We start from the raw sequence: 21,639 nt of genomic DNA, 5'->3' as shown, positions 1-21,639 counted from the left end.
TTTTGGCTGCATCGGGTCTTAGTTGCGGCACCCAGGATCTCTGTTGCGGCATGTGGGATCTTTCGTTGTGGCGTGAGGGCTTCTCTCTAGTTGTGGTGTGTGGTTTTTCTCTCTCTAGTTGTGGTGTGCGGGCTCCAGAGCACGTGGGCTCTGTAGTTTGTGGCATGCGGGCTCTCTAGTTGAAGGGTGTGAGCTCAGTAGTTGTGGTTTGTGTGCTTAGCTGCCCTGAGGCATGTGGGATCTTAGTTCCCCGACAAGGGATCAAACCTGCGTCCCCTGCATTGGAAGCCGGATTCTTTACCACTGGACCACGAGGGAAGTCCCAATGGTCCATTGATTTTTGACAACAGTGTCACATCAATTCAGTGGGGCAAATAATAGTTTTTTGAACAAATGACACTGGGACAACTAGATATCCTCATGCAAAAGAATGAGGTTAGACCCCTATCTAACACTATATACAAATATTAACTCAAAATAGATCATAGACCTTGGTGTAAGAGCTAAAACTATAAAACTCTTAGAAGAACACACAGGAGTAAATCTTTGTGACCTTGGATTAGGTAATGGCTAAAGCAACAAGAGAAAAAGTAGATGAATTGGACTTCCTCAAAATTAAAAACTTTTGTTCTGCAAAGGAAACCGTCAAGAAAGTGAAAAGACAAGAAAGTGAAAAAGAAATATTTGCAAATCCTAAGTCTAATAATGGACCTTATGGAGAATATATTAACAACTCTCATAACTCAACAATCAAAAGATAAATAACACAATTACAAAATGGCAAAGGATCTGAAAAGACAGCTCTCCAAAAAGGATATACAAGGGGCTAATAAGCACATGAAAAGATGCTCAACATCATTAGCCATCAGGAAAATGCAAATCAAATCCAGGAGATACCACTTCATACCCAGTAGCATGACCATAATTAAAGAGACAGATAAGGACAAGGGTTGGAGGATGTGAAGACATCTGAACCCTTATACACAGTTGGTGGGAATGTAAAATGGTGCAGCCACTCTGTAAAACAGTTTTCAGTTCCTCAAAATGCTCAACGTAGAGCTACCATATGACCCAGCAAATCCCCTCCTAGGTATATACCCAAGAGAAATGAAAACGTATGTCCACAGAAAAACTTGTAAACAAATGTTCATAGCAGCCTTATTCATAATAGCTAATGAGTAGAAACAGCCCAAATGTTCATCAATTGATAAATGGGTAAATAAAATGCAGTACATCCATAGAGTAGAATAATATTCAGCAATAAAAGCAATGAAGTACTGATACACACTACAACATGCACAAATCTGAAAAACATTATACTAAATTAAAGACTCCAGTCACAAAAGACTGTATATTATATGATTCCATTCATATGAAAAGTCCAAAATAGGCAAATCTGTAGAGATAGAAAGTGGGCTGGTGATTGCCAGGGGAATGGGAAACAACTGCTAATGGGTATGGGATTTTTCTTTTCTATATTAAAAAAAAAGTTTAGGGCTTCCCTGGTGGCGCAGTGGTTGAGAGTCCACCTGCCGATGCAGGGGACACAGGTTCGTGCCCTGGTCCAGGAGGATCCCATATGCCGTGGAGTGGCTGGGCCCGTGAGCCATGGCCGCTGAGCCTGCGAGTCCGGAGCCTGTGCTCCGCAACGGGAGAGGCCACAACAGTGAGAGGCCCGCGTACTGCAAAAAAAAAAAAAAAAGTTTAATTGTAGTTAAAAAAAACCCCACACATAATCTAAAATTTACCATTGTAACCATTTTTAAGTATACTGTTTAGTAGTGTTAAGTATATGCACATTGTTGTGAAACAGACCTCTAGAACTTTTTCATCTTGCAAAACTGAAACTCTACTCATTAATCAACTTCCCATTTCCCCCTCCTCCCAGACCCTGGTAACCATCACTCCACTTTCTGTCTCCATGAATTTGACTACTCTAGGTTCCTCATATGAGTGGAATCACACAGTATTTGTCTTTTTGTTTCTGGCTTACTTCACTTACCATCATGTCCTTAAGGCTAATCCATGCTATAGTACGTGACAGGATTTCTTTCCTTTTTAGGGCTGAATAGTATTCCACTGTACGTATATACCACATTTTGTTTATTCATTCATCTACGGTTGGAAACTTAGGTTGCTTCCACCTCTTGGCTATTGTGAATAATGCCATTATGAACATGGGTGTGCAGATATCTGCTGAAGATCCTGCTTTCAATTATTTTGGATTGCTGGATCACAGGGGCATCTCTTTAGAGTGACAAAAGTGTTCTAAAATTTGTTAGTGGTGATGGTTGTACAACCCTAGAATATACTAAAAACCACTGAATTGTACATTTCAAGTGGGTGAATCAAATGGTATATGAATTATATCTCAATGAAGCTGTTAAAAAATACAACTCAGAAAGGCTAAATCAAGGATATAGTTACATAAGGATTTTGACTGAACTGAATAAATAATCTGGTTAAATAACCAGTCAATCTTGTCACATGGGTAATTCTGACTCTTATTTGCAATGACCTGGCTAGATATTTAGGTGTTTTTTGAGACATAACCTAAGTGCTTTCTTAACACTGACCATTAGAAGACATAGGAAAAAGAAAATGTCAGTACCTATCTTTAATTCACAATATTAAACCTTTTCATATTTTGTGTCAAGAAACACTGTGAAGAAATAACAAATTCATACTAACTATAGCAATTTTTATTTCATCTGCTCTGTAGGTATGGCATTCACCAGATTTTTTTAAAGATAGGGAAATAAGGTAGAACTTTATTCACTTTGACTTCAGATTCACTTTTTGAAATGTCACTCACAATTATTTCACATAAAAGATGCCCAAAAGACAGAGAGTTTGCCTTTCTCTTTTTTGCAATAAAAATTATAAAATTAAGAAGTCCTATGTCCATTGTCACTGAATGGGGAAAGAGGGAATAAATGAAAAAACAGGAGAGAAAAATTTTTGAGAAAAGAAAACATACATCAAATTCAGATTGTTCTCATCTCTAATTGTTATACACAACTAGAAAAGTTAACAGCAAAACGGATGGCCACTGAGGCTCAGAAACTCATTTCATCATCTTCTCTTCTGCTTCATCCAGACATTTTCAATTTTGTCAGGACTCAAAGTACAGACACAGAAAGACAATAAATGAGATAATCTCAAAGATTTCTAATAATCTCTTCTGATCAGAGCAGAGCAAAGTGAGAGAAACCTTACCAGTCTGACTGATCATTTTTAAAGCAACATGCTCCATGTGGTTTACAGCAAAGAGACAAGTTTGGAAGCCAACTTTCAATCTTGGTGCCAAGCACAGAGTGAGACAATGGTCACAATCTAATTATAGTGATAGCTGTTATTATGTGGGACAGTCTTTCTTTTCAGATTACACATCTTATAAACTTTAACAGCTTTTCGTAAATAATCTCTCAGGGTTGACTTTAAGTGAAGGTTGAAATACTAACAGTTTATTTCAGATTCTTATTACAGATTTTTCAAAGTCCGTCTGTGTGCAGAAGCAAAATTATGAATGGCGACTCGAAGAGCTGAGTTCCCTTCAGGGATATCACAGGAATTGATGACTGAATGTAGTGCCCGGGTATATGCTGCAAATAAAGATTTGAACAGTGGTGAATGAAGTCAGATTCTAAACAATTCTCCCAACCTTTTTCTATTAGTACTGTTTCTCTGCCCAGTCTCATAGGAATTAACTTTAACCCATTCACTGAATAAATATTTCTTGAGTACTTACCACATGCCAAGTACTCTGTGATTACAGAAAAGATAAGGGAGAGGATGGACACAAAAATTAAATTGCAGTGTAATATTTCCAGACCAGAGGCATATACAAAATGTCATCACAGAATGAAGTTTGGAATGAAAGAAAAACTAGGAGAGGATGGGAAAGATTTCCAGAAGTGGTAACATTTAAGATGGTCTTGAAGGATTAATAAAAGTAAAGGAAAGAAGGCATTGTAGGCAAAGAAATGAGTGTGTGGGGTGCAAAGGTATAAAAAAATGTGGCATGTCCTGGCAGTAGCAAGTTCGATAAGGCTGGAGTGTTGCCTGGAGCCAGAGAGAAAATATGCCAAATATGACATGTATTTTGTACTGTAATGGTAAGTCCTACAGGTTTGATGATAGGGGAATGGCATGATCAGATTTGTGGTTTTAAAATATAACTCACAAGACTGATAAGAAACTCATATCACAGGGCAACAGGAATACAAATACTTGCAGTACTTTCAGTGTGTGTATGAAGCCTATATAATCTGTACGGTATGTAAATCAATATATTGAAGAATGGACAGGAAACAGAAATACTAGTCACAGCAGGAATGACTCATCTTCTCTAGCTGGGATCCCTGATAAAGGTAGAGTTTATATTGGTCCTCCTTTCCCTCAGTGATCCTTAGCAGAACTGAAAGTCTAATGTGGATATCTATACATTATAAATAATATATATGTGTGAATATAAATAATAAGTTTATGTTAGATAAGGCCTAACTTAGATGGCCGTAAGAGGCAAGCTCTAATATTCTTCATTTACAGGAGGACCTGAAACCCTAGTCTCACTACTGTGGAGTGAGCTAGAAATATTTCCCCAGCATAAATGGAGACAAGAAGATAACAGATCTCAAAGAGAAATATAACTCACTATAATTATTTTTATTGCCTCAGAGTTGTTTTGTAAAGGGTGTAGAATAGTCTCTGATATATAGTAAGCCCTTAGTCAACAAATGCTAAATTACTACAATCACTACTTTTACTGTTGTTGTTTTTTTACAGGCCCCAACCATTCCTTTAAGAGACTTACCTTTGTGGTTTTTATAGAAAATACAATTGTTGGCACAGGTATCAGGATGAGCATCCCAAAAATCAGGACCACAGCAGCATAGTGGAGGTAAAGTAATATTATACAGCTGCATTTTCTCCTGGATCTGGGCTCTTAAAGCTTCTACATATCTATAAAAATACAGTATGACCAGGCAAAGTGAACTACTAGGAAGAGAATGAGTATGAGTCCTTATTTTACTACCAGCTTTAACTGTTAAACTATTTCATATCTCTGTGCCTCAACTCTTCCTCTTTGTCCTGGGAAGCAGCACTAGGAAAAATGTAGTGCTATTCCAGAGAGGTATTAGGCAACCAAGAAATGTGATGAAGTTCTGTACTCCCAAAAGTATGAGAAGACACAGTCAACTCTTTTTTAAGGAAAATGAGAACACTGACTTCCTAACAAGTTTCCTCTAGAGCCAAAATTTCACACAGAACTTTTCAAAGTACCTTTGGTATTCCTTTTCTTTCTGTTGTTTTTCTCTGGCTCCTTTTACTTCCTCAAGTTGTAGCTGGGCTAGTATCTCACTCATCTTCTCCCCTGAATATGGCTCTTCATGAAAGTTCGTTCTTAATATCCTCTGCTCTTCAGCATAACGTTGCTGCTCTTTCTTTTTCTTAATTCTGAGAATAAAATCATAACGTGGTTAGGAATTTCGTAAAATCATTATTTAGAATTAGCTTCTAGATCCAAATAACTCAAGAAATGCCCAGAAACAGGGGAGTCAGGAAATCAGTTTAACACCCCTAGAAAAGCCTCAAAAACTCCTGCTGGTTGATTTGAGTTTATCCCGTAGTTCATGTATACACATAGCCTCCTGAATGGAAATGACCAATGGTTACTGCTAAAAGAGTTTTCCTTTAAGAATTCTAATACAAGAACTTTCTCAGGTTAAAACTACAAGTAGACAGGACTTCTGCTTTTGGCTAAAATGGAGTAATAGGGACTGGGCTTGCCCTCCCACCTTAAACAACCAAATAGATAAACAAATCAACCCAGAAATCAACCAGACCAAATACAAAAAAAAAAATGGTTTTCAAGACACTAGATATTAGGCAACAAAAGACAGTGATCCTTGACAGCTGGAAAACAAATGAAGTGAGCCCTACAAGTGCCCAAGCTTACTGCCTTGAAAGTTTCGAGGCAGCACGACAGGGAGTTGAGGTGGGGCCTGGTAGACTCCCTGAGTTGAGGACATGAAGCTCAAAGTCCAGGGACACAAAAGCAACTCGAGTTCCTAAGACAGAAAACCAGGGAGAAAGAGCTGCTCAGAGAGAGATCTGCAGAGGGTCTCCTTCTAATACACAGCAGAGCATTTTGCATGTATGTGAGGAAAGGATTTGGGGCCAGGGACAGAACCAACTAAAAGAATAACAGGGAACAGTGTCCTGTGCTCACACAGAGCACAGAATAGAGCCTGTTCCCACCAGTCAAGACTTGAAAAACTCATAATGCACAGGACATTGGGTAAAGTTTTCAGAAAGATTTTACCTCAGTAGTGGGAAATAATGATTAGTCCTAGACTGAGCACTGCTCCAGACACACCCAACATTGTAAAAGCAAAGCCCCAAAGTAACTTAACTGCATCCCAAAACAAAGCTCAGGAAAATTTATAAGAATACAAAGATATCCAGTAACCAACAAGGTAAATTCACAATGTTGGACCTCTAATCAAAGATAAGATGCAGAGCTTCCCTGGTGGCGCAATGGTTGAGAATCTGCCTGCCGATGCAGGGGACATAGGTTCATGCCCCGGTCCGGGAAGATCCCACATGCCACGGAGTGGCTAGGCCCGTGAGCCATGGCCGCTGAGCCTGCGCGTCTGGAGCCTGTGCTCCGCAACGGGAGAGGCCACAACGGTGAGAGGCCCGTGTACCGCAAAAAAAAAAAAAAAAAAAGATAAGATGCAAAGAGGCAGGAAAATACAACTCATAACGAAGAGAATAATCAATCAATCAAAATCAACCTAGAATGGACAGTTATTAGAATTAGCACAGAAGGATATTAAAACAGATAGTACAACTATATCCTATATGTTCAAAAAGTTTAGACATAAAAAAGGCTGAAATCAACTTCTTGAGATGAAAACTACAATTTCTGAGATGAAAAATACATTGGAGAATAAGCTTATATATTAAAGAAATGGAATTAATAATAAGTAACCTTCCAAAACAGAAAGCACTAGGCCCAGATGGGTTCACCCAACAATTAAGGAAGAAATTATACCAAATCTCTTCAATCTCTTTCAGTGGGCAGAAACAGAAAGAATATTTCTTAACTCATTCTATGAGGTCAGCATTATTCTAATACCAAAACCTGACAAAGATATTACATGAAAACTACAACTAATATCTCTCATGAACAAGAGGCAGAAATCCTCAAAAATATTAGCAAGTCAAATCCAAAGATGTACATATATTACATTCCACAACCAAGTGGAATTTATGCCAAGAAAGCAAGCCTGGTTCAACATGAAAAAAAATCAATTAATGTAATAGATCACATCAATAAGCTAAATAAGAAAAATCACAAGATCCTATAAATAGATACAGAGAAAGCAATTGACAAAATCCAATACCATATAATCCAGCAATCATACTCCTTGGTATTTACTCAAAGGAGTTGAAAACTTATACCCACACAAAACCTGCACATGGATATTTATTTATTTATTTATTTATTTATTTATTTATTTATGGCTGTGTTGGGTCTTTTTTTGTGTGTGTGTGGTATGCGGGCCTCTCACTGTTGTGGCCCCTCCCATTGCGGAGCACAGGCTCCGGACGCGCAGGCTCAGTGGCCATGGCTCACGGGCCCAGCCGCTCCGCGGCATGTGGGATCTTCCTGGACCGGGGCACGAACCCGTGTCCCCTGCATCAGCAGGCAGACTCTCAACCACTGCGCCACCAGGGAAGCCCTGTGTTGGGTCTTCGTTGCTGTGTGCGGGCTGTCTCTACTTGCAGTGAGCAGGGGCTACCCTTCGTTGCGGTGTGCGGGCTTCTCATTGTCGTGGCTTCTCCTGTTGCAGAGCACGGGCCCTCGGTGCGCAGGCTTCAGTAGTTGTGGTACGTGGGCTCAGTAGTTGTGGCTTGCGGGCTCTAGAGCTCAGGCTCAGTAGTTGTGGTGCACAGGCTTAGTGGCTCCGAGGCATGTGGGATATTCCCTGGCCAGGGCTCGAACCTGTGTCCCTTGCATTGGCAGGAAGATTCTTAACCACTGTGCCACCAGGGAAGCCCTAAAGTAGCTTTACTTATAATTGCCAAATCTTGGAAGAAACCAAGATGTCCTTCAGTAAGTGAATGGATATATAAACTGTTGTACATCCAGATAATGAAATATTATTCAGTACTAAAGAGAAATGAGCTATCAAGCCATGAAGAGACATTGCACATAAATGCATATTACTAAGTGAAAGAAGCCAATCTCAAAAAGCTACATACTGTATGATTCCAACCATATGACATTCTGGAAATAGTAAAACAACGGAGAAAGTGAAAGATGAGTGGTTGCCAGAAGTTGGGGTTGGAGGGAAGGAAAGAAGGGTGAAAAGGCAGAGCATAAAGGACTTTTAGAGTAGTAAAACTATTCTGTGTGATACTATAATGATGGATACATGTCATTACACATTTGCCCAAACCCATAAATGTACAGCACCAAGAGTGATCCCTAATGTAAACTATAAACTTTGGGTGATAATGATGGGTCAATGTAGGCTTATCACTTCTTAACAAAAGTACCACACCGGGGGAGGGGGGGATGTTGATAATGGGGGAGGCTCTGAATGTCAGGGGACAGGGAGTACATGTGGGAAATTGCTCTACTTTCCTCTCAAATTTGCTGTGAATCTAAACTGCTCTATAAAAATTAATTCTTTATTAAAAAAACACACTGGATGGGATTATCAGGAGATTAAATGCTGCAGAATGAAATCTGAAAGCACAATGATAGAAATTATCCAAAATAAAACCACAGGGGAAAAATCCAAAAAATTAAAAGGAACACAAAAAAGCAGTTAATCCAATTAAAAATGGGTAAAGGACTTGAACAGACATTTCTCCAAAGATGATCTATAAATGACCAACAAACCTGAAAAGATGCTCAATCTCACTAATCTTTAGGAAAATGAAAACCAAAATCTCAATGAGGTATCACCTCATACCACATTCACAGCAATGTGCATATGTTTATTTATTAACACTACTGAACTGTACACTTGAAAATGGTTACAATGCTAAATTTTACATTATGTGTTTTATACCACCAAAAAAAAAGGCATGTCACATAAATATATAAATGAACAAATGGAGGGGGAAAAATGAAACAAAGTTGTTTTTAGACATACAAAAACTGAAAGAATTCATCCCTAGTACAGGCATAACCCAGAGATACTGCAGGTTTGGTTCCAGACCACTGTAATAAAGGGAATATTGCAATAAAGCAAGTCACATGAATTTTTTGGTTTCCCAGTGCATATAAAAGTTCTGTTTACACTACACTTTAGTCTTTTAGGTGTGCAATAACACAATGTACATGCCTTAATTAAAAACAGATGTTGGGCTTCCCTGGTGGCGCAGTGGTTGAGAGTCTGCCTGCTGATGCAGGGGACACGGGTTTGTGCCCCGGTCCAGGAGGATCCCGCATGCCATGGAGCGGCTGGGCCCGTGAGCCATGGCCGCTGAGCCTGCGTGTCCGGAGCCTGTGCTCCGCAACGGGAGAGGCCACAACAGTGAGAGGCCCGAGTACCGCAAAAAAAAAAAACAACAAAAAAACAAATGTTATTGGAAAAATGGCACCAGTAGACCTGCTCAACACAGGGTTGCCACATACCTTCAATTTGTAAAAAATGCAATATCTGCAAAGTGCAATAAAACATAGTGCAATAAAATGAGGTATGCCTGTGTATCCACAACTAAAAGAAATGTTAAAGGTTGTCTTTCAGACCTGAGCAAAGTGATACTTTAGGTAATATATATAAGATTTTTCTTATTAGTTAAATCTCTTTAAATAATAATAGACTGCTTTAACAAAAATAACAATGTATTTTATATATAAAAGTAAAATGTATGACAATAGCATAAAGGTTGGGATGAGAGAAATGGAAGAATATTACTTTAAGATTCTTATATTAAGATTTTTATACTATATGTGAAGTAGTATAATATCATTTGAAGGTAGACTGTGAAAAGTTAGAGATGTATGATATAAATCCTAGAACAACCAATAAAATAAAAAAAATGTCATGCTAACATGCCATCAAAGGAGATGTAATAGATATAAAAATATAAAAGTAATTCAAAAGAAGGCATAAAAAGAGAAAAAGAGGACAAAGAACAGATGGGACAAATAGCAAGATAATATACTTATATCAAACCCTACCAAAAATCACATTATAAGTACATGATCTAAATACCCTGATTAAAAGGAAGAGATTGTCAGATTTGACAAAAAGTCACAACCCAACTACATGCTGCTGACAAGAAACGCACTTTAAATATAAAGAAACAAATAGATTAAAAATACAAGAAATACAAAAGATATGCTAGCTCTAATTAAAAGAAGGTTGGAGTAGGTAGTATCAGACAATGTAGATTTCAGAGAAAACAAAATATCAGAAATAAAAATCACTTCATAATTATGGAGTCAATTAATTGAGAAGACATAACAATCCCAAACAGTTATGTATCTAATAAAAGAACTTCAAAATGCACGAAACAAAGACTGATGGAACTTCAAGGAGATACAATAAATCCATAGTTACAGGCAGAGATTTTTAATACCCTCTCTCAATTATTGATAGAATAACTAGGCATAAAAATGGAAAAGATATGGACTTGATCAACATCATCAACCAACTTGACGTAATGGACACTTATAGAACACTCCACAACATTTATAGACTAGCAGAATACACATTTATAGAACAAGAGAATACACATTCTTCTATTGTAAGGTTATTGAACTTAGAACATTTACAAAGATAAATCATATTCTGGGCCATAAAACAAGTGTCAGTAAATTCAAAAGATTTCAAGACGTACATAGTACAATAGAATTAAATTAGAAATCAATAACAGAAAGATCCTTGAAAGATCTCCAAATACTTGGAAATTAAATAACACACTGCTAAATAACCTATGACCAAAGAAGAAAAAAGGGGAAATTAGAAGGTATTTTGAACCAAATGAAAATGAATTTATTGAATGCGGCTAAAGAGTATTTAGTATGATATTTATAGCACTAAATGCCTATATGAGAAAAGAAGGAAGGTATCAAGTAAATGTCCTAATCTTCTACCTTAAGAAACTTAAAAAAGAGGAGGAAATTAAACCTAAAGTAAGCAGAAAAAAAATAATAAACATTGAAGCAGAAATCAATGAATTAGAAAACAGAATAAAAAATTAATGAAACCAAACGCTAGGACTTTGAGAAGATCAATAAAACTGATAAATCTTGAGCTTATCTAATCATGAAAAAAAGAGAGAGAAGATATAATTTTTAAGGTAAAAAATAAGAGAAATGAAACTACTACAGATTCTACAGATATTAAAAGGATAATAGAATACTAAGAATAATTTTATGCCAATAAATTAGACAACCTAGATGAAATGACAAATTTGTTGAAACAGACAAACCACTAAAGCCTCATCAAGAAAAAAATAAATAACCTGAATAGCCCTATTTCTACTATCAATGTTGAAACTGTTGTTAAGAACATTTCCACAGTGAAAAGTCCAGAAACAGGGAGAGTCACTGGCAAATTCTACCAAACAGTTAGGGAAGAAATAATGCCAATTCTATATAAACTTTTCCTCCCAAATACTTCCCAGCTCATTCTATGAGGCTAGCATTTCCCTGAAAACAAAACCTGTCTAAGATATTACAAGAAAAGTAAAAGCCAATATCTCCTAGAACATAGATGTAAATTCTAAACAAAATTTTTAGCAAGTCTTACCAAACAATACATTATAAATTTATTTATTTATTTATTTATTTATTTTTGGCTGCATTGGGTCTTTGTTGCTGTGCGCGGGCTTTCTCTAATCGCCACAAGCCGAGGCTACTCTTCGTTGTGGTGCTCGGGCTTCTCATTGTGGCGGCTTCTCTTGTTGCGAAGCAACAAGGGATCTAGGAGCACAGGCTCTAGGCGGGCTTCAGTAGTTGTGGTGCATGGGCTCAGTAGTTGTGGTTTGTGGGCTCTAGAGCACAGGCTCAGTAGTTGTGGCGCACGGGCTTAGTTGTTCCGCGGCATGTGGGATCTTCCCAGACCAGGGATGGAACCCATGTCCCCTGCCTTGGCAGGCGGATTCTTAACCACTGCACCATCAGGGAAGTCCCTCAAACAATACATTAAAAGGATAATACATTATTACCAAGTGGGGTGTAACCCCGGGAATGCAGGACTGATTTAACATTTGAAAATCAAACAATGTTATTCACCATATTAGCAAACTAGAAAAGAAAACCTATGATCATATCACTAGAGAGGAAAAAAAATTGACAAAATCCAACGTTCATTCCAGATAAAGATTCTCAACCAACTAGGAAGAGAAGGGAACCTAAGAAAAAACTATAGCTAACATCATACTTGATGGTGAAAGACTAAATGCTTTCTCTCTAAAATCAGGATTGTCCACTCTCATCACTTCTATTCAACATTCTGGAGGTTCTAGCCGTGAAATCAGGCAAGACACAGAAATAAAAGACATCCAGATTTAAAGGAAGAAGCAAAACCGTTTTTGTTTAAAGATGACATGATTGCCATGTAAAAAAATCCAATGAATTAATAAGTGAGTACTAAGATCCATATCCAAAAATCAACTGTATATTTCCATATACTAGCAACGACAACAACAAAATCAGCAATTGAAAATTCTTTAAAATACCATTTACAATAGCTGAAAAAATATGAAATACTTCAGGATAGACCTGACAAAAAATGTGAAAGACCTATACACTGAAAACTATAACTGAGAAAAATTAAAGGAGAGCTAAATAAATGTTCCTGGGTTGGAAGACTCAATATCATTAAGATGTCAATTCTCCCCAAATTATCTATAGATTCAACACAATCCCACTCAAAATCCAAGAAGGTTCTTTGGTAGAAATTGACAAACATTTTAAAATTCATATGGAAATGCAAATGGCCTAAAATAGCCATGGCGACTCTGGGGAAAAATAAACTGGAGGGCTAACACTGCCTGATTTCAAGCATTATTATAAAACTATACCAATCAGAACAGCATGGTATTAGCATAAAGATAGACAAATAGATCAGTAAAACAGAAGAGAAAGTCCAGAAATAAACCCACACATATAAGTATAGCTCATTTTTTTTAACATCTTTACTGAGATATTATTTGCATACCATAAAGTTCACATGACCATAATGTAATTTGAGAACATTTTCATCATCCCCAAAAGAAACCTTGTACTCATTAACAGTCACCTTCCACCCACTCCCACATAGCCCTAGGCAAACACTAATTTTTCTGTCTCTATAGATTTGCCTGTTCTTGACATTTCATATAAATGGGATCATACAATATGCAGCCTTTCATGACTGGCTTCTTTCACTTGGCATAAGTCCATGTTGTAGCATGTACTGGTACTTCATTCCTTTTTGTTGCTGATATTCTACTGTATAGATATTATCTATATCTATATATTTTATTTATCTATTCATCAGTTTATGGACATTCGGGATGCTTCCACTTCCTGGCTATTTTGAATAATGCTGCTATGAACATTTGTGTAAGTTTGTGTGTGGACGTACATTTTTAGTTCTCTTGGGTATACACCCAAGAATGGAATTGCTGAGTCATATGGTAACTCTATGTTTAACTTTTTGAGAAATTGCTAAACTGTTTTCCAAAGTGATTGTACCGTTTTACATTCCCCACCAACAGTGTATGGGACTTCTAATTTTTAGACATCCTCATCAGCACTTGTTATAATTTGTCTTTTTTATTGGAGCAATTCTTATGTGTGTGAAGTGGTATCTCATTGTGGTTTTGATTTGCACTTCCCAATAACTAATGATGTTGCATATCTTTTCAAGTGCTTATTAGCCATTTATATATTTTCCTAGGAGAAATGTCTAGTTAAATCTTTTGTCTACCTTTTAATTGGGTTATCTTTTTATTATTGAGTTGTAAGAGTTCTTTTATATATTCTGACTACAAGTCTCTCATCAGATATATAATTTGCAAATAATTTCTCCCATTCTGTAGTTGTTTTTTCACTTTCTTGACGGTTTTTAATTTTGATGAAGTCCAACATCAATCTTCTCTTTTATTGTTTGCTGGACAACTAATTTTTGACAAATGCACAAAAGCAATGCAGTGGAGAAAGAATAACTTTTCAGCAAATGGATATCCACATACAAAAAAATAAACTTCAAACTATATGTGAAAATTAACTCAAACTGGATTGCAGACCTAAACGTAAAATCTACAATGATAATCTTTCTAGAAGAAAACAAAAAAGAAAACTTTTGTGACCTTGGGTTAGGCAATGATATCTTAAATATGATGCCAAAAGTACAACATATTTAGTCATTCAGGAAATGTAAACTAAAACCACAATGAGATGCCACTACATACCTATTCAAATGGCTAAAATGAAAAAGACTGACCATACCAAGTGTTGGTGATGATGTAAGGGAACTTGAACTCTTACAAGTTATATTACTCTTGCTGGTGGTAATATAAAGTGGTACAACTACTTTGGAAAGCCTTTGACAGTTTCTTTAAAAAATGAAATATATACCTACCATGATGATCCAGTCTACTCTCAGGTATTCACCCAAGAGAAAAGGTAACATATTTCCAAAGACTTGCACACAAATGTTCACTGCAGCTTTATTTGTAATAGCCAAAAACTGGAAACAACTCAAATGTCCATCAAACTATGAATGGATAAACAAATTGCGGTATATCCATACAATGGAATACTATCTAGTAACAAAAAGGAATAAACTCTTGGTATCATAACAACAAGGACAAAATAATTACTCTGAATAAAAGGAGCTGGGCCCAAGAGTACATGTTGTATGACTCCAGAAAATGCAAACTAATCTATAGTGACACAAAGCAAACCAGTGGTTGCCTGGGGAAAAGGGGGGGTGGAGGGCAGGAAAGAGGTGCTACCTAAGGCATGAGGAAACTTTTGAGGATGATAGATATGTTCACTATCTTGACTATGATAGTCGTTGTGTGTGTGTGTGTGTGTGTGAGAGAGAAAACATCAAAGTTTACACTTTAATATGTGTAGTTTATTGAATATCAATTATGTTTATTTAAAAAAACACCTACTTGCAGAGAGGAAATGAGTTGCTCAGTGAGAAAATTGTCAGAAAACCTAATTTAAGAGCTTTTGTTAAGAAATATAATTAATTCAAGACTAGAACTTATAAATATATTCTGATAATGTCAGTTGCTAAAAATTACTTTGAAACAAATGAGCTATAGTTTTCTGAACAGTAGTGTGAGGTCAATTCATACTCACACCTCTTCAATAAAGCATGAACTGCTGAAAATTCTGGGCTTCTATCCATTTGTAGAAGGCTATTTGCTCCAGGGGAATTATGGGCTTCCTTTTACTTAGATTAACACAGGTATATACTAAAACCCAGGAAGCTGTCCTATAAAGGCTGAAAGATCAGGCACTGGAAAAGCACAAGAAACTTGTATTGTATGTGCAACTAAGTCCATCCAGATTATGACAGCTAATCTCTGGCCACCTCTAGCAGAGTGACAAGGCCACTTTGAACAAGGATTTTCTTATAACTGTTCTGCCACACTTGCTGTTCTTTCTTGAGCTACAACTGTAAGTCTAAGTTGAGTATTCCTCAAAGAGTATAGAACATAAATATAGCTTTTATGGTATGATTCAAACTCAAATGCAATATAAAGTTGTAATAGGGTAGAGGTAAGAAATCTCACTATTGCCACTTGGGCAGAGAGATAATGTTTTTATAACTAGCAAGGATCAAGATTTAAAGGCATATAAGGTTGTGTACTAGGAATGTGAGAAAGGTAATGTGGAGAAGAGCCACAAGACACATACCTCTTCCCAACTGACTTTTTTTTTTGGCTGTGCCACGAAGTATGAGAGATCTTAGTTCCCCGAACAGGGATCGAACCCATGCCCCCTGCAGTGGAAGCCTGGAGTCCTAACCACTGGACCACCAAGGAATTCCCCAAAATTGATTTTAAAATACATGTCGCTGTGCTCTCCACCTAGAGGGGTGGGATAGGGAAGGTGGGAGGGAGGGAGACGCAAGAGGGAAGAGATATGGGGACATATGTATATGTATAACTGATTCACTTCATTATAAAGCAGAAACTAACACACCATTGTAAAGCAATTATACTCCAATAAAGATGTAAAAATATATATATATATATAATGCATGAAATAAGAGAATAAAAGGAAGAGATTAAAAGAGTACAAAAGTTTAAAGATAAGCCTAAGATCATAGGTGCCCTTGGCTAAAGATCTTCTTATATAAAGATCTTATTCCAAAGAGAGCCAGTAAAAAAAGTAAATGTTTTTAGGACATTCATATTTGATTAGTTCAATAACTCTTCAGCTTGTGAAAAAGGCGAATGTGAAAAGATTTTTCTGTAGATAAGAAATTAAAGTGAGGTTTTCAATAGTGAAACAAATGGAGCCAAGTGAATGACAACAGAACAGCTTAGTTACTGGTATAATTCTCTATACCATTTATTCTCTATACCAGTAAACTAAGAGCTAAGGAACACATCAGCATTGTTTCTCAAATGTTGGTAACAGGACAATTACTAGAAATGATGGAATCAGCCCTTTCCCCCTTCTCCCCCATAGCTACTCCTCTCCTCACAGTCAAACATCTTAAGAGTTGTCTAGCTTTCTCTCTCTACTTCCTGATCTCCTCTCCCACTCCATTATGGCTTATTAAGACCCATCAATCACTCCACCGAAACAAGTCTCTCTAAGGTCAGTGGTGGCCTACAGGTTACTCCATCTAGCATTTACATGCTCAACAGGGGCAACATTGTACCCAAGGCAGCAAAAATTGATTCAAGGGAGCAAAATATCTTAGATATTAAAATAGTTTGGGGCTCTCCAAAAAGTCATAGTACATAAGCAGAAATACACTACATCTAGGCATTCTCCATATCTTACACTATGCCTTCTTCCCAGGTGACTTTACGCATACCATCTGCTTCAGTTACCACCTACTACCACCTGTAACTCATTAAGCTACAGTTCCAGCATAGACCATTCTTCTGAGATTCAAACCTACTTAACTACCTGCCAGTTTGACATTCCACTTGAGTGTCTCAAAGGTATTTATCTGGGAAAAGAATCCGCAGCTTTGGTCAGATTCTCAGGTTAAGAACTACTGCCATACAGTAGTTTCAGAAAGGATCATAAAAATAAAAAATGGCAAAAACCAACTAAAAAAGTTGATATAAACAATTATTCTATAAACAAGTTTATTCTTCTCGGATGTCTTTAAAGCTTCTTGCATAAATATACCTTTTAGCTGACACACAATAGAAACTAAACTAGGTTGGAAATCAACATGTCAACATATCGGTTTTTCCCAGGGCACTGACGTGAATACAATTATACTGGTTCTCTGGTTATGCTAAAAGGTATTCTAAAACCAGTGTCAGACTTTCAGTAAAAGAGAGTAAGAATACAAAACACTGCAAATTGATTTGTAAACTTGCTACACTGGGTGTATGCCGAACTAAGCAACAAGTAGATGTCAATATTTACATTTTGAAGAGAATCCTGAAAAGAAAGTGATTATCACAGGCAAACTGCATTAAAAATATATTCTTATAATTACAACGACTCAAAAACTCTTGTTAGCTATCTTCCATATAAAGCCACACCACTAATCCTTTACAAAGTTAAACCAAGATAGAGACCTGGAACTAAAATTGAGGGCTATCTTTTTGGCTCTATGGGTTCATACTTCTTGAGCAATCACAGAAATTTGCCAACACTAACACTATCAAATAAAAGGAATTCTGCATCCAAGAATAAGAAATAGATTTATTTCAGGAGTTAGAAGAGGTGCTCTGTTAGGTGGTGGTGATGGGATGAATTGGGAGATTGGGATTGACATATATACACTAATAAGTATAAAATAGATAACTAGTAAGAACCTGCTGTATAAAAAAATACAATAAAATAATATTCAAAAAAAGAGGTGCTCTGTTAGAAAAATAACTTCTCAAGGAGATGAAAGAAAGCTTCCTCTTTGGTACAACATGATTAAGGTCTAATCTAGCACAGTCTAAATCTTTGCCTGCTGATCCTGTTTTTCTGTTCAACTTTTTTTCTCTGTCTCTCTGTTTCTTGATTCTGATAGTATTCTTCCTTAGTGATTTCTGAAATCATTACTAAAAATAATATTTCCTACTGGACACTCTACTTGGATTTCCTTTAAGAACTTCAAATCCAATATGCCCCAAACTAAACTTATCCTCTCCACCTCCACCTCCTTCCTGGAAAATGTTTCACAGTACCCCATTTACCTGGTGGCCTAAGCCATAAACCTGGGACTTATCCTTGAATTCTCCTCTGACAATATTTTATTAATTCTATCTCTTTCGCTCTTAAAACTGTCTCCTCCTCGCTGTCTTCCTGGCCCTGGCTTATAACTTATTGAAGTTACAGCCTTCAAAGTGCTTAGGTGATGGAGTCAAATAAATCTGGGACTGAATCCCAGTTCTGCCATTGCTAAGTGTGATTTAATCTTAGGCAAATTACTTAACCTCTCTGGGGCTCATTTTCTCATCTGTAAAATAAAAAGAATAATAAAATTTACCTCATACGGTTATTGAAGTAGGCAAATGAGCTAATGCCTCTAAAACATCCAACAGTATGTCTGGCATATTGTAAACACTCAATGAATGGTGGCCACCACTACCCTGCAGGACTGTATATCAATTAAATGATACAATAATCTATGTAAAGCATTTAACATGCAGTAAGGGCTTAATATTTAATAACCTTTAAAAATTAATTTCACTTCTCATCTTCTCTATAAGTATATTACTTCAATAATACCCTAACATCTAGTCTTAGCCATTTTATCTATTCCTCACAATGCCTCTAAATGGCTCCTGTTTTCAGGATAAAATCCAAATTCCTTCTCATGACATACGAAGTTCTTTATAATCTTTCCTCATTTTGAAGGTTTACCTCTTGCCATTCCTTTAGCTCCAATCACATCCAACTCAGAAGTGTCCTATTCTTTCATGAGTTACTGCTTTTACAATGCTATTCTTTTTGCCTAGAATTCCCATCTGCTCTTTTCCCCAATCCAATTCCAATTTTGTCTCATACTACTTCTTCTAACCCTTCACAACTCAGCCCAGGAAGCCTTCCCTGTCCTGGAGAAAATGGACCGAGCACCAGCAGCAGCAGCCTTGGTGCATGTCCTGGCCCTGGGCAATTTATATCCCAGCCAGGCTTCCTGGGGGACTGACTTCTCTCTTTTTTGTGTGATTGAACAGCTCTGCCCCACGTGGGGCCTTTTTCACACTTGATTTCGAAACACAGTCTCCGTGCTCTCAGACATTCTTGTAATTTTTTCCTTCTAATGACATAAGAAGAACGATTTTATTTTACTGATATTTTACTTGATTTTTTACATTTATGGTGATGAAAGAAATTAGTCTGTAACATTGCTTTCTTGTAATACCCATGACAGGTTGGTATTAAGGTTATACTGTCTTCTACAATTATCTGGGAAGTATTCCCTGTTTTCCATTCTCTGGAATATTTTATATAAAACTTGGTATTATTTTTTCCCTTAAATATTTGGCAACTAACATTTATTGAGCATATACTACATGTCAGATTCTATACTAAGCTCATTTACTATGTTACCTCATTTAATCCTCACAGCAACTTTCTAAGGTATATATCATTATTATCCCTGTTTTATAGAGAAGAAACTGGGGCTTATAGAAGGTAACTTTCCCAAAGTCACAGAGCTGGTAGGCAGCAGAACTGGGACTTCAACACATGTATCCCCATGTTCTTAATCACTTGCTATACTGTCTTGTAATACTTAATATATGGTATTATGATTACCTATTCATTTATCTGCCTCCCCATTAGTCAGTGAAATCTATCTAGTAAGATCCTTGAAGGGTGGGATCATGTCTTCCATTTTTTGCACCTCTTACATCTAGCGTCATGTCTACCAATTAATAGATGCTCAATAAGTAGCTGCTAAGTGAATGAATGAAAACATATCATTTGATTCTTATAACAACTGGGTGAGGTAAAGTGGTTATTATCAATCCCGGTTCAGAAAGCAAGTATATGTTTACTTTAGAATGTTGCTAAAATGGCTTTTGTCTTTAAGTTAAAACATATAACCCCCATGCAAAGAAGGCATACATGATTTAGTTTCTTCAGCAAAGCAAAAGCAAAAAATAAATTTTAATTACTTGCAAACTGTCAATGAAAACAGATTTAATGTTCTGATACCATCTGTAAGACAGAGACCTTCATATTTTTTCTGGGGTCAAGAGTATAAATCCAACAAGAAAAAGATTATCTGGTGAGAAAATGGCAATAAAACAAAAGCCTTAAGCAGAAAAGCTTTCAAAGAAGGTCAGCAGTGTAGCTAAAGAAGAATTCCCCACCGACTATGCCATGTGGTAGGGATGTCATAAGACGATTTAAGTTAGACATAAAATACTCACAGCAGGGATGTCTTGGCTTCAGTTAAATGAACTGAAATTTCCATTCTGTCTTTTGCCTGATGAGTCTGTAAAAATGCTTATATATGGGCACCACAGAACTGAGATTTTTTTTGATGTAGATCAGATCATAATTATGGCAAAATAACTAGGTTATAGTAAGACAAATCTGGCCTAGATATAAGAATGAACGTCTGAGAGCCAATGACCTTATGTTCTGAAATTGTTATTTGGGAGATTATATCAATATAACTACAATCCTAAAGAATATTAAGAATAGAAAAGATCCTTGAAATACTTAAATGGAATTCTGCCTAAAGGATACCCTAAACAACCTCATGAGGATTCTTCCAAGCCTCTCTCTTCTAACCCCAATCCAAAATACACATACACACACACTTTTTTACTGCAGCAGTTTTTGTCAAGTTGCTTTTAGGACAAGAGTATTATAACATATCTCAAAGGGGAAAAAATGTGAGAATAAAAACATACCAAAGGAACTATTAAACACCTCACAGGAAAACTATCCTCACCAGTGGACTGCCACATAAAAATTTCAGAAGTCTTTGTACTCTCTATAGCAAAATAAACAAGATATTCAGCAAGGGGTCCCTTACAATATAGGTATTGCTTAGGCTCCCTAAATCAAATATGCTAGTGATAAAAAATTGAAATGTAGAAAGAATAGAAAAAATGATTTACTTCCATCAGTGAAAGACAATTCTTTTTTTTTTAATTTATGTGTTTATTTTTGGCTGTGTTGGGTCCTCATTGCTGCGTGCAGGCTTTTCCCTAGTTGTGGCGAGCGGGGGCTACTCTTTGTTGTGGTGCACGGGCTTCTCATTGCGGTGGCTTCGCTTGTTGCGGAGCTCGGGCTCTAGGCGCATGGGCTTCAGTAGTTGTGGGACGCGGGCTCAGTAGTTGTAGCTTGCAGGCTCTAGAGCACAGGCTTAGTAGTTGTGGCGCACGGGCTTAGTTGCTCCGTGGCATGTGGGATCTTCCTGGACCAGGGCTTGGACCCATGTCCCCTGCATTGGCAGGTGGATTCTCAACCACTGCACCACCAGGGAAGCCCAAAAG

At 37.0% G+C, this 21,639-nt stretch overlaps 1 protein-coding gene across 10 annotated transcripts in view; it reads right to left on the bottom strand.

Annotated features, from left to right (window-relative positions):
• The window catches only part of CCDC15 (coiled-coil domain containing 15), a 64,547-nt gene continuing 42,908 nt past the window's right edge, over positions 1-21,639 (bottom strand). For 8 of the 10 annotated variants that reach the window (XM_060104605.1, XM_060104611.1, XM_060104603.1 and 5 more), the window contains 3 exons: positions 5,287-5,460; positions 4,817-4,965; positions 2,716-3,605 (listed from right to left, as the gene is read on the bottom strand). In XM_060104605.1, coding sequence (XP_059960588.1) covers positions 3,484-3,605; positions 4,817-4,965; positions 5,287-5,460 — 445 coding nt within the window. In that variant the 3' untranslated portion in view covers positions 2,716-3,483. Of the gene's footprint in view, positions 1,683-2,715; positions 3,606-4,816; positions 4,966-5,286; positions 5,461-21,639 lie in introns of those variants that run through there. The other 2 variants (XM_060104604.1, XM_060104614.1) reach the window with 2 other exon arrangements.

This window comes from Mesoplodon densirostris, chromosome 7 (assembly GCF_025265405.1).
Source record: "Mesoplodon densirostris isolate mMesDen1 chromosome 7, mMesDen1 primary haplotype, whole genome shotgun sequence".
Classification (NCBI taxonomy): Eukaryota; Metazoa; Chordata; class Mammalia; order Artiodactyla; family Ziphiidae; genus Mesoplodon; species Mesoplodon densirostris.
The sequence above is the reverse complement of the archived record's forward strand: the minus strand, read 5'-3'. Positions and strand labels throughout refer to the sequence as shown.